At 37.2% G+C, this 12,696-nt stretch overlaps 2 protein-coding genes across 11 annotated transcripts in view; one reads left to right on the top strand and one right to left on the bottom strand.

Moving 5' to 3' along the window:
- Nucleotides 1-12,696, bottom strand: part of DPP4 (dipeptidyl peptidase 4) — a 76,350-nt gene that overhangs the window by 6,160 nt on the left and 57,494 nt on the right. Inside the window, exon 26 of one of the 2 annotated variants that reach the window (XM_085066643.1) lies at nucleotides 7,313-7,478. The exons of the other annotated variant lie outside the window; for it this stretch is intronic. Coding sequence (XP_084922769.1) covers nucleotides 7,458-7,478 — 21 coding nt within the window. The 3' untranslated portion in view covers nucleotides 7,313-7,457. Of the gene's footprint in view, nucleotides 1-7,312; nucleotides 7,479-12,696 lie in introns of those variants that run through there. 2 annotated transcript variants of the gene reach the window in all.
- The window catches only part of SLC4A10 (solute carrier family 4 member 10), a 158,125-nt gene that overhangs the window by 127,998 nt on the left and 17,431 nt on the right, over nucleotides 1-12,696 (top strand). For all 9 annotated transcript variants that reach the window (XR_014853494.1, XM_085066634.1, XM_085066633.1 and 6 more), the window contains 6 exons: nucleotides 4,438-4,543; nucleotides 7,168-7,329; nucleotides 7,573-7,686; nucleotides 8,223-8,384; nucleotides 11,085-11,336; nucleotides 12,620-12,688. Coding sequence is in view for 8 of the 9 variants with exons in the window: in XM_085066634.1 (XP_084922760.1) it covers nucleotides 4,438-4,543; nucleotides 7,168-7,329; nucleotides 7,573-7,686; nucleotides 8,223-8,384; nucleotides 11,085-11,336; nucleotides 12,620-12,688 (865 nt within the window). In the remaining variant the exon portion in view is untranslated. The remainder of the gene's footprint in view (nucleotides 1-4,437; nucleotides 4,544-7,167; nucleotides 7,330-7,572; nucleotides 7,687-8,222; nucleotides 8,385-11,084; nucleotides 11,337-12,619; nucleotides 12,689-12,696) is intronic.

The raw sequence follows: 12,696 nt of genomic DNA, 5'->3' as shown, positions 1-12,696 counted from the left end.
GGCCCTGGGGCTTTCAAAGGGAGCTGCACCATTTAAGTGTGTTTTATTTACTCAAAAAACCACTGTCTGAGGCTCTTTTTTGACACTGGACTGGCACCATGCTGCATGTTTAAAGTCTGTGTGGGGAGCAGAGCGTGGTGCATGACAGAGTAAAGAGAAGAAAATGGTGAAGAAGCAACCTGAAGAATCGGGGCTAAGAGGTGGATAGTGTAAGGATTGGAAGGACTAGACTGAGGTTAATTTGAATTGAACAAATAAATGTAGGTAGTAAGTTTTTTGTTTTGCAGTGAACAGAAGATTACAGTCAGGATGAAAGTGACTTCAGTACAGAACCTTTCACCTGACTAGTCGCTGAGCAGCCATGATATTTCTGTTTTATTGCTGCTCCACAATGGAGGGGAAAAATATTCTTTACAACTTTACATATAAAATTAAAGGTTTCTAATTTTCCAACCAATATTCCCTTTCCCATTGTCCAAAGAAAGAGGGATCATGTAGACAGTCTTTTTGGTGCTATTAAGGATGGTAAGAACGGTTCCTTTTGTGGAACAAAGGACACTGCTGGTTGTCTGAGATTTCCTGAAGTTGCTGTTGTCAGATCCTAGCTCTATTCTCTGAACACAGGACAAGTTGTAGATGTTGCACGCAGTGAAGTTAGGATGGCTGCCTCGTCTTAATGAAATGAATGAAATTGAGACTTATGAACCAAAACCTAAAAGAGATAAGAAGTTATGGGGAGTTTGGGAAGACAAAGAAGGGAAGTGGGGAGTGACCTTCTACTGCCTACACTGTTACAGTTGGATTGGTGCTGAAGATATAGCTGAGAGTTTGATCCTCCTAGAAACGGGAGAGAGGTGCAGGCTCCAGGGGATACCAATTTGTCATCCAGTCCTAAAATTTGATTATTTCTAATCTGCCTTTGTTCCGTGTCCTGATTTGCCAGGGGTTTCTTGAGCACTTTGGAAGGTATAAAGGCAATAAAGACTCCTTGCTCTGGTTATTGTTTCTAGCTAGCAGGTTCAGGCTGTTATTCTTTGTTACTTTCTCATTTTGTCAGTTCTATTCTTACAACAGTTCTGAGTTGTCCGAAGACAGCCTTGTCTGAAATACTTTATTTTTCTACCTCAGATTTATAATCCACTCTTTTAAAGGCTGTATTAGATTTTTAAGTACCCTAAAAGAATGCAATCTCCAGTGATACCTGCCTAGCTGCAAAATATGGACATTTTAAGTGCAGGTAGGGACCTGTGACTGGATATCTAGTGCCATTTTAGATGTCTCAGTGTGCAGCTGCTTTGAAAACAAAGGCATGAGTCACCATAAACCCTCTCATATGTGCCAGCTCATCATGGATGTCACGGATACAATGGAGTGTGCAGTCACCCATGCTTAAATATCTGAATTGGTACCAGGAGATCAGAGTGTAGTGTCTTGCAGTATCCAAAAGTGTAAAGATGAAAAATGAATTACTTCTGTCATCAGTGTGATGAAATGGATGTGTTGAGATTGGTAGCAAGGATTGCCTCCCCCCATAGTGACACCTATGCTCTTGCTGCCTCAACCAGTGTCAGATTCTTCCCTGCCTGTATTCTAGCCAAGGGAAAGAGAATCAGAAGAATCCTTCTGAAACTTTCAGCATAAGGGAGATGATTGCTGACTTATCCCTGAAGGAGACAAGAGTACGTTGCTAAGTTGGTACTGTATTTGATGCTTAGAAAATATAGGTGTTTTTCTAGTCTCTTACTCATTTGGTAATAGAGTAAACTCCACATAGATCTCTTGTCGTGGGCAAGCACTCAGCGCTTTAAAAAATTTTACAAGAATGTAAGAGTGTTTGAACCCCTAAAAGGAAATACATTTTTGCTTATTCCAGCCTTCTGAGTAATATTTTATCAGGAAAATAGAAGGATGTGTTAGTGGTAACTATTCAGCATATTTTATTTTTTCTCCCAAAACTTCTCAAAGTAAAAAGGGCAATGATAGAGACTAAAATACTAAAAAGATTAAAGTAGGAGGCATTATTTTGTTAATGTGAGATTCTTCTTGCAGGTCGGTTATGTTGGGAAATAGTTATCTTCGAAGCAATTACACTGTTGTGAAATCACACATTTTAGTAGATAATGTTTTTATGTTTTGACACTGAATGGTACCTTCATTTGTGTTTTCTGGGATGGACAGGGAGTGTTTTAGTATCTCACAGTTCTATAATGTTAAGCAATTAGTGTGATGCTGGAAAACAGTAGTACCATGATACAATCTCACATCAAAATGTCAGTGTTGCCAAAACATACAATATTGAAAGTAATGTAATGTTATATATATCAAAACACTGAGATCATTGTTTGAATGGTATTCTGAGTAGAAAGCAGGATCTGATCCCTACAGTTAGAGCCTAATTCTGCACCCATTCAGTGACAAAAGCAGTGTGCAGGGTGATTTTGGTCTGTATGGGTGGAGTTTGCCCAAATCACTTATTTGCTGATGATCAGGCTGCCATTGCTAAATGCCTGTGAAACTTGGTAAAGACCAGACTGGAATGCTGTGCAGGAGGAAAGTGATATTGCTATAGAAATAAACAGGTGATCTCATCTGAAGGTGAATTCCGCAAGCTGTATTGAACTATAGCTTCAATTGTCACATTTCTGAGGAAATAGGAATTTTGGCTCCTCTAACCTTTAAATGTAATTTTGCAGTTTGCAGCAAGTGTAGCTGTACCCTGTAGTGCTGCCAACAGGCAGAGTCTTCTCTTCTAGTGAGGAGGTGACTGAGCGAGCAGCCCATGTCGCCGTGGCTGCTGTAATCAAACCCCAGGGGCCATCGTGTCTGGCCAGCCTGCGATCGGCGGTGGACACCAGGGCCAGGGAGCTCCTGTGCTCACAGAAATCAGCAGTAACCTGACACAGACACCTCTGCATTGCTGCATGAACATCAAATACTCCCTCGCAATACATGATATAGCCATAGAGTTTGTTGGCTTTATTCTGCTACCGTAGCTCACCAGTAGTGATGTGCTTTGTTTAACCCATTTTGTAATACTTTGAACTACGCATTATACACGCATTCATTCTGCACTTAGGGCCTGATCCAAAGCATATTAAATATGTTTGAAAGATCCAGTCAAGGACTTTTGGGTCAGGCCCTCTACTTCTCTGAATGCAGTTGCTTTTTCTTTTTGCTTTTTGTTCATGGGCTGTAAAGGTTTTCTCTTTTTTTCGTAAATGGCTGCATTTAAAATAAAAGCAAGGAATTGCTCAAAGACAACGTGCATCTCTCTCTATCTATATATTACATGCAGCTGTTGTCACATGTATAGTATTGTAATTAAAATAGAATGTCTGTGTTGTGTCCTCACATTGGGGATGGTAGAATTACTTTTATAGAAAATCATACAAATCTAGATGAGTATTGTCATTTTGTGGAAAGATAAAAAGCCACATAGAAAATAGAGGGTGTAAGTAAGTGAATAAACTGATATTCTGCTACAGCTGTAATGCAATTTATGCTCAGTGACTCTGCACGCGATAGTCATATGCTATCCTGTCCCCAGCTACTCCTGAAAACTTTATCAGAGAGTACACAATTTATTTAAAGCCATCATAAGCACATTAAAATACTAGCAGGCTAGATGGTGCGATAGATTATTAAAGTAGGATTAATTTAAAGAGTATTGCAAAGCGCGCTTGACATCTTAGATCCTACAGAGTATCCTGGATATTTTGAAGGCTTTGTCAAAGAAAAAGCCTCCCACAGTTGCTTCAGAGGCTTTAAAGACTTAATTTTGATTTTAAATTACCTATTTGCAGTATTGTCCTCCCACACTGCCTCGTCACATTTTGCGTGTTAAAATACACAATTTAAAATTAAAAGTGTGCTTTTACAGCAGCCGTGGGGAAAGGAAAAACAAGGGCCACAGAGTTCACAGAGCCTTTGCTGCTGGTGATCTGACACTCAGAGCCCTGAGAGCTGACTGTGTAGTTGGGCAGTTTTGCATGCATAGGCACTTTTTCATCTGAGAAAGAAAGAAGATATGAAGAATTTGTTATTTGAGAAGTGGATCAGCCTGGAACTGTACATACATTTAATGTCCATGTAGAGAAGTGTTAGGTGTAAGAGGGTGGAAGAAGACTGGCACGTTCTCTGTATTGCAAACTGTGCTCAGAAGTATCGATAGACAAGGAAGAAAATAGGTAGTAAAAGTTAATGTGATTTGTGGTTTGAATGTGTCACGTTACGTACTATATATGCATACGCACCTCACAGCAAATTATACTCTAGTAATAGCACTAGCTACTGATCTACAAACTGCTTCAAAGCATGCATTTACTGAATCCATTTGAACTAAAATTATCTGTCAATGTAGAGCATAATTTCAATGTATTATAAAGTTTGGATTAATATCTGATGTTTTTATTATTAAGGAAAAAATTGTCTTTTCAGATGCAATTGTGTGGAACCAGAACATCCTAGCAATAAAACCTTACAATACTGGCAGGACTACAATATATCTGCATCTGATGTGCCATGGGGGAACCTAACTGTGTCAGTAAGTAAATTTTGGAACTTAATAAACAAAGACATAGGCATAAATAATTTTGTCTAACTTACTGCAGCAAATATATTGAAAAAAACATTGTTTTTTCCTGATCATATTTGTTCAAATAAATAATAAAATATACTTAACAAAAATTAACATGGACTTTATAGCATTATCTCCTTTTGTAAGCTTTTTACAGCCTCTGATGGTACACGCTAAAGCAAGTGTGTGCATTTTATGCCCTACTTTGGAACCTTCTTGACACACTAGCACAAGAGCTTGGCTGAGATTAAGTCAAACATGTCAAATGACAATGAATTTGTCCTAAATTCTGCCAGATGGCAAAACCAAAGTTCCCTTGTGTAGAAAGAATCAGAAGCATTTATTTCTCCTAAAACATTCTTGCAATTGTTCAGGCTATAAAAAAGAGAAGGAAAAATTTTGTAACATTTTCTCTTCAGTGACCATTTTTTTCTTTCGTAAGTTCTGCAATTTTTTTTTTCCCCAGGGGAGGGAGGGGATAAAGCTACAGTTTAGTGGGGCTTGCATGAATGTGTAACTTGCTTCTAAACAGTATGGTTTTCTATGTTTAAGGGATTTATATAATTCAAGTTTGCCTTCTTCAAAGTGACATTTACAACTTGATTAAGTTGTCGTTGTGAGATTGGGCCGCCATTTTTCTCACAAAGGGATCATTTCATTACACAGTCAAAGAGAATTGAATGCAAAGGACACCAGACTGAAGAGATATAACTGAATTAACCAAGTCCTAGGCATAATGAAATTGAACATTTAAAAGCCAATCCAGTGGACTGTCTCCAGAAGATGCTGTTTTTTTTCAAAGGCAGGAATGCAGAAGAGCTTATGTGAAGTATGAGCTGTTCTTCCATGGCTGCTCTGCCTTGCTTCCATGGCTTGCTCTGAGCAGGGACTGCTCCTCAACTCTGTTGGTGTGGTAACAGCAGAAAGAAAGTTGAGAACTGCTGGCCTGAGGGATTCCAGCAGTCCAGAATGAATATTCTCAAAATTGCAGCACACTCTAAGAGCATCTGTGCAGGGGCAGACTCCTCCTCTCACTTTCTCAGATCTCTGACAGTGTTTTTCAGAGTACATTTGCAGCTGAGGAGATTTAAAATAACAGATTTTGTTTTAACTATAAATGTAAAAGACTGGCTGCATTATATAAAACCCTTAAAAACTTCTGTGAAAGCTTATTACGAAAACTTGAGTTTACATAGGTAGCAGTATAACTGACCAACTTCTCCCATGAGTTCCTATAGTTGTCAAAGTTGGGTTGTTTTTTTTTTTTTGGTAGTTCAATGTCTTTATTTCTTGCAAGCATCATCAAGAAACTTCTGTTCTAGAGAACTGCAATAAGCGATTAGACATTGCTGTCTGTAAATATTTGGTCAAAATCACCCCATTATGCCTCCTTTACTGCTTATATCTTCATGTATTTCTTGTGTCTAGTTGAAATATTTCAAGTTTCTGAAGATCTGGATTCTCATTCTCTCTTAAAATCCAATGATTATTTTTTGCTATCAAGACAAACCAGGTGTGAACAAAGGATTTTGGACAAAGTGTGAAGAGGATTTTGATGGTGACAAAATCCTCTTCAGGAGGCACATGATGGACTCCATCCCAAGTTTACTGCTATGCTAGCATAAAAAGTTCTGTACTCCTTTGTCTCACAGTCATTAAGTAGCAATTGTGGTTTTTCTCAAGACAATCTTTGTTTAAAGCTAAAATTCCCCATAACATGTTATTGTGCAGAGAGTCTGATGAGCCAGTGACACACTTAATTTAATACTAAAAGACCCTGATCTGGCAGGATATTTCCTCCTGGAATCTCTGATTCTGGGGGCTGCATTTCATTTTTCTTAATAAGTGTGGAAGGATTGGGAAGCAGAATGAAAGGATTGTGAGTCGAGAGCTGGTAGCTCACCTTTCTAGAGCTACTCTTTATGTGGACAACTAAGGATTGTATTGTAGAAGTACTGCAAATGCTTTTTACTATATCTGCATATTGATAATAAATTATATTAAATATAATTGATGCTACAGATTTTGGGTTTTCCAGCATATTATCAGATCTTTTTTTAAGAGAAAGACAATTTGCGGGATGTGCTGCCTCCGTGTGGTATTAAATGTATTTGCTCCTCTTAGGCCAATGCCACACATCCTAATTAGCTTTTCCATTGCTGCTGTGAAGTTAAAACAAAAAAGCAGTTCTTGAGAATGCACCAGGAGCAGCCTTCTCTTGGTGGCTTTTGAACTTTGCTTTCCATGCCTGGAGAGCGTTAGTAAGTGTAAATCTGTGTTTGTACACAGAAAATAAATCAGTGTGCATGCTGTGTTTGAAATAAATCTGGTTTCATATTAATGACTGTATTTATGGTGTGTCTTAGTGACTTCATCATTTAATATGGCTAAAAAAGATTCCTTTGAAAATTTTCCATGCAGACTAGATACAAACAGTGAGTCTTAAGTTTTAAAAGAATAAATATCTAAAAATGGTTTTACTATTTCTAGTAATACAGTCTTGCTCACAATTTAGGAAAGAAATTGGAAAGAAAATGTTAGTGTAAGTATGGATATTTTTTATAGCAATACTATTTTGCTCTCCCTGACAGGAATGTAAAAAGTTTCATGGTGAGTTTGTAGGACGAGCCTGTGGTCATCATGGCCCTTACGTTCCAGATGTCCTCTTCTGGTCTGTCATCTTGTTCTTCTCTACAGTAACACTGTCATCCACACTGAAGCAGTTCAAAACCAGCCGATACTTCCCCACAAAGGTGTGTGCCATTATTTCAATTCAAAAGTTGTCATTAGTCATGTCTAAGTATGAATTCCATCTGCATTGCAAATTCAGGTAACTGCTGGTGAAGTAGACAGTGCATCCTTCCTCTGTCAGAAACTTGTGTCAGAATAAGCATGGTTTGAGCTGTAAGCAAAAAATGTCTTATAACAGTGAAGAAAAATATTAAATCATACATGAATGTTTTAGTTAAAATTGTCATTTCTGTCAATAATCATAGGTGCGATCTGTTGTCAGCGATTTTGCTGTCTTTCTCACTATTTTGTCCATGGTTTTAATTGACTATGCCATTGGAATTCCATCACCAAAACTTCAGGTTCCGAATGCTTTTAAGGTAAGTTCTTGATAAATTGCACTGCTTTATTATTTTGCAACGTGATCCACTGTAATAGATTTATAATTTTTTATTATAATCAGGGAGTAGTGGTACTATTTTAACATCTTTGTGTTCACAAGGTATTACGCAACCTTCCTGATTTATGAATCATGTAAGTGAACCTCTCCCATCAGGCCCCTTCATGCTTCCTAATGTCATCTCTGCAGAGATTAACAAGGCTCAAATCGTCCAAATCCTAGACTACTGTAATGTTCTGGGGCTTCTTCCAAATTTTGGGTTTATTGCATCAAGTGCAACCAAGTCTGTAATATTCCAGATGATTTTATTACATGTAATTTCTTGTTTAGGCATCAGAGGAAGTTTGGCATTTTTTTTAGTGCTCATATATGGGTTATATCCTAGTATAAGTTTTATACTAGGATAGTTATATCCTAGGAAGTTATATCCTAGTAATGTTTTATATGTGTTCTTGTGAAGTTGAAATGTAAATAATCCTTACTGTTCTGACTGGCCATGCATGACTGTTTTTGTAGCCCACCAGAGATGATCGTGGCTGGTTTATTACTCCTTTGGGGCCTAATCCTTGGTGGACAGTGATTGCTGCTGTAATTCCAGCCCTGCTTTGTACTATCCTTATCTTTATGGACCAGCAGATCACAGCTGTCATTATCAATAGAAAAGAACACAAACTAAAGGTATTCAGTCAAAATTTATACTTTCACTGTTGTTTTCTGCTTCAGATTATGTAATGTGCATCCATCTACTTGAGTATGTTAGTTTGTTAGATATTATATAAAATCCCTTTACATTTTTATGATTTTTTCTTTCTTGGTCTGTGTTGTACCTGTGCACTGTGTCAGTGATCCACTGCTTTACAGAAGACTTTATAAATGTATTTTGGAATACAGATTCTGAATTAAGAAAGTGCCATTTTCTATGCTTTATTAGAAGTATGATTCATTCACTTAAAAAAAAAAACAAACTTCAAGTTAATAATCTCCTTAAGTACCATAATATTGTATTGACAGTGTTGTTCTACTGGACTGGATTTTTAAAAACTACTCAGAGGTTATTTTGTAATATAGGATTTTTTTCCCTCTCTTCATTCTTCTCTGTGGTTCTACCCATCCTTTATGTTTTTAATGTCCTTCCTATCTTAAAGGAGAAGAATAAAACTGAGCCTTAGAGGCACAATGGGTTCTTAAAACAACATAGGACAACTTCCTGCTCTGTTCTCTAACACTTTAGTTGCCTACAGATGGAGAGAGAAAAAGGGACATCACCCCTCTGAAAAACTGTTGGGCAAAATCTAGCAGCAGGTTTCTGTACATGTATATGCAGCAAGCTTAGGCTTTTTTTTGACATACTTTTAATAAGCAGCAATCCAATCCCAAGTTGCTTTAGCAAATGCATTTGCAACCTTCACTTTGCATTGCCTCTTCTTGGATGATTGTGACATTTGATATGTTCTTTTTTTGCCCTCTTTGTCAGCCTGGCTCTTCATGTCAATCCATAGCATTGCATGTGGTTAACTTGACAGATGCAGGAATTTGCTGCCAAGCTTTGGAATGTGTTTTTTCAGCACTGGCATCTGGGAGTCAGATGGTCCTCCTGGCTGCCCCCTTGTCTTGCTGCGTTTTAGTTTTGCTGGGGTCTGGTGTAGCATCACCTGTTGCTATGCTTCCTTTTCTTCCCATATGTCAGGTTCCTCAGATCATGTATGAATGTGAGGAAATGCTCTCGGATTCTGTATGCATTAGCAGATACATTCCTCATAAATGTGTCAGAAGGTAAAAAAAGGTGTCTCTGTTAGGATTTAGAATTAAACTCTTTTCTTTGAGTGCATTGTGCCTGTAACTAATATCTGCGTTTGACACATCTCTGAGTTTGTCAAGATGTGTCTTGGAGATAAGACTCATAGGCACTTTTGGGGAGTGAGGGAAGGTTGCTAGAGTTGATTCTCTTCATTTTCTTTACTTTTCCCCCTTTTAAAATAATGTAAGCAAATAAGATGGCATTTTCATTTTGATATGTGGCTTACATTTTCATAAACCCAGACGCTTCCCATTTTAGAAGTAAAAGTTGTCTTCATAAAGAAATGATTTGTTTGCTTCCAACTCGTTTTCCCCTCTTTTTTTATACTTCCCATAGCAAATTCTGGATAGTGCACATTTCAGCTTTTGGCAGCTTCTGTAGCAAACCCTTCCAAGTTTAGTTTAGTTACTTTTTTTATGTCAAAAGGCATTTGCATGGGTTTGCAGGCAAAATTATGGTTCAACATATTCACATTGTTTGCATGAACATCACTGTTTCATCAGACCATGACACTGGATTTGTTGCCATATTGCAACATTTTGTGGAGATCAAACTACCTGACTTTTTAAAGGAAAATAGCTTGAGCTGCTGCTTGCAGCTGTGAGGGGGTCCTGGATACTTGCTAAAATTGAAATGAAATATCCCACTCAGCTATGGTAGCAGATATCTATAGAACCAAGCTTGATGCATTGATCATTTCTCAAGTGAAGGTTGTGATTGCAGGTTTTTAAATTTATCTAAGATTCGACCAAGGGCTTTTATGCACTACTACAAAAGCAAAGCCTTATCCACCTGTTGGTAGATTTATGTAGTGTTTGACTATTATAGAGGTGATCCAAATCCAAAGGTTTTGCACTGACTTTTCATATGGTTATTACAATGCTACGTTTGAGTAAGGAATGCAATAAACCAGTACCTGGTTTTATATTTTAATTTAATGTATCTTATTTTCTAGCTATCTGCTATCTAAGATTGAATGTATGTTAGTGAAAATGTATTACTATCATGTGCTTACCATCTTTAAAAACTTTAAAAGGATCAGTGTAGTTTTATGGCCTTTCTGGCTTACTGACTTTGTGCATGCTACAGATTTTTATGTAGGGACCAATAAAAATACATACTTTTGCACCTCCTCTGTAAGAATGGATGGAGTGTCTACTAAGATTAGTGCAGTGGAAAGTTGGCAGTGCAGCGGGATGTTCTAGTTACTGTTATCTACAGAAGAAACTTAGTTAAAACAGAATATATAGGTATTTTCCAGTGTCTTACTAGAGTCCATTTTATAAGCAGGAAAGCTGTTTGGTGCCCACTGTGGAGTGTATTTGTGAAACACTTAATTCATAACTGGAATGAGTCTGGTAAGATTGAGCAGTGAGTGTGAACTAGCCTGAATTCCCCTTGGATAACTAGTTAGCCATCACTACTCACCCAACCTGGATAATACATAGAAGGAAGCTTTTTTTTTCTACAAGTCACAAATTTTTAATTGTCTCTAGCTGTTCATTAGAAATGCCTGCCAGGAGCATTCTCCTTAATTCAGATGTCATTTTAAATCTTTCCATCATTACTTTTTTTAACAGAAAGGATGTGGATACCACCTCGACCTCCTCATGGTGGCAGTGATGCTTGGTGTGTGCTCTATTATGGGATTGCCATGGTTTGTTGCTGCCACTGTCCTCTCTATTTCCCATGTGAACAGCTTAAAACTGGAATCAGAGTGCTCTGCTCCAGGGGAGCAGCCAAAATTTCTTGGAATCCGGGAGCAAAGAGTCACAGGGCTCATGATTTTTGTCCTTATGGGCTCATCTGTCTTTCTGACAAGTATTCTAAAGGTAATTTGGGGAAATAAGGAAAAGTTAAAGAATACTGTATTGAAGATTTAACTGTTGTTACTGTATTATTTAATGCATGCTCTTTCCAGGCACATTACTAACTAGCAAAATGTTACACAATGAGAGTCTAAAGTGGAATTCTAATTTTGCTTAATAAAGTGCCTAGGGACTTCTAGCTTTTTTCAGCAAAAACCTTGTAATGAAAATCTGGCCTGATTGAAGTTAAAGGGAATTCTGCCACTGAGCTGTAGTAGATGAAGGTTAATACTTTGCCAATGCTTTGGGCCCATGGCAGATTATCATGAAACAGTCTCGTAATACCAATTTAAAATTTATTTAGGAAATTTAAAAACATGTTGTGATTTCTGTGTAATTTAAAAACGTTTTAACAGTTGCAAGAGAAGTTCTAGGGTTTGTTTCTTGGGAATAAACACGAAAATTATCTCATGCTTCCTGCATTATTCAACACAGCTCACCGCTGTCCTGAAAATGGGTGTCTAGTTACATGCATATATAATACCATGTATACATGTAATACTTTTAAAAGAATTATCTGACCTCTGTGAAATCAGTGAGTGTTTTGGCACTGGCTTTAGTAAAACCAGAATTTAGACTTGCATATTGTCACAGTGAAGGTAATAAGCCCTTAGACCTTGTACTTCATCACAGTATTTTATTAAGTATATCGTAGAGCCTCCACTTTGAAAACACAGAACATGCATTCTGTGTATTTACTATTTCGAACAGATACTTATGTATGGACATAATCCTTTACTTATGCAGTGTATGCTGAGAACCTGAACATTTAAAATAGTCTCTTCCAAAATCATTCCATAAAATCATTCACCCATTTTCTACTGCTTACAGCACAGAATATTTCTTTTAGCAGTAAGAAGTATTTTGTGTCTCTTGGACATTTTTCTGAGGTTTATAGCTTTACTATTCAGATCCTCTCCTGAGCAGTCTTTTAAGTAAAGAATTTAAGTATACATTAAGACTTTCATCTTTTTGTGTAGTTATGTTAATTTTATTAACAGGCAATAAAGTGTATTGTAATAACTGGATATGAGAAGAAAATAAAACTACAGAGCCAGATTCTTCTTTTGCTTTATACTCTGAGAAACATTATTAATTTATAATTGAGTGACTCTGAATTTACAACTTGTCTGATTAATGCAGGCATATGGCACTTTGTATTTCAACTGTTTTGAATGTCTTTCTAGAAGCACTTAAAATTAAGTAGTATTTAATATGCTCTTCCCTTTATCTGCTTGTTTGTGCAGTTTATTCCTATGCCAGTACTTTATGGAGTGTTTCTTTACATGGGTGCTTCATCTCTAAAGGGAATTCAGGTAAAATG

The sequence above is a fragment of the Lichenostomus cassidix genome, chromosome 7 (genome assembly GCF_008360975.1).
Source record: "Lichenostomus cassidix isolate B80296 chromosome 7, HeHo_3.0, whole genome shotgun sequence".
Classification (NCBI taxonomy): Eukaryota; Metazoa; Chordata; class Aves; order Passeriformes; family Meliphagidae; genus Lichenostomus; species Lichenostomus cassidix.
This window is presented reverse-complemented; position numbering and strand designations above follow the sequence as displayed.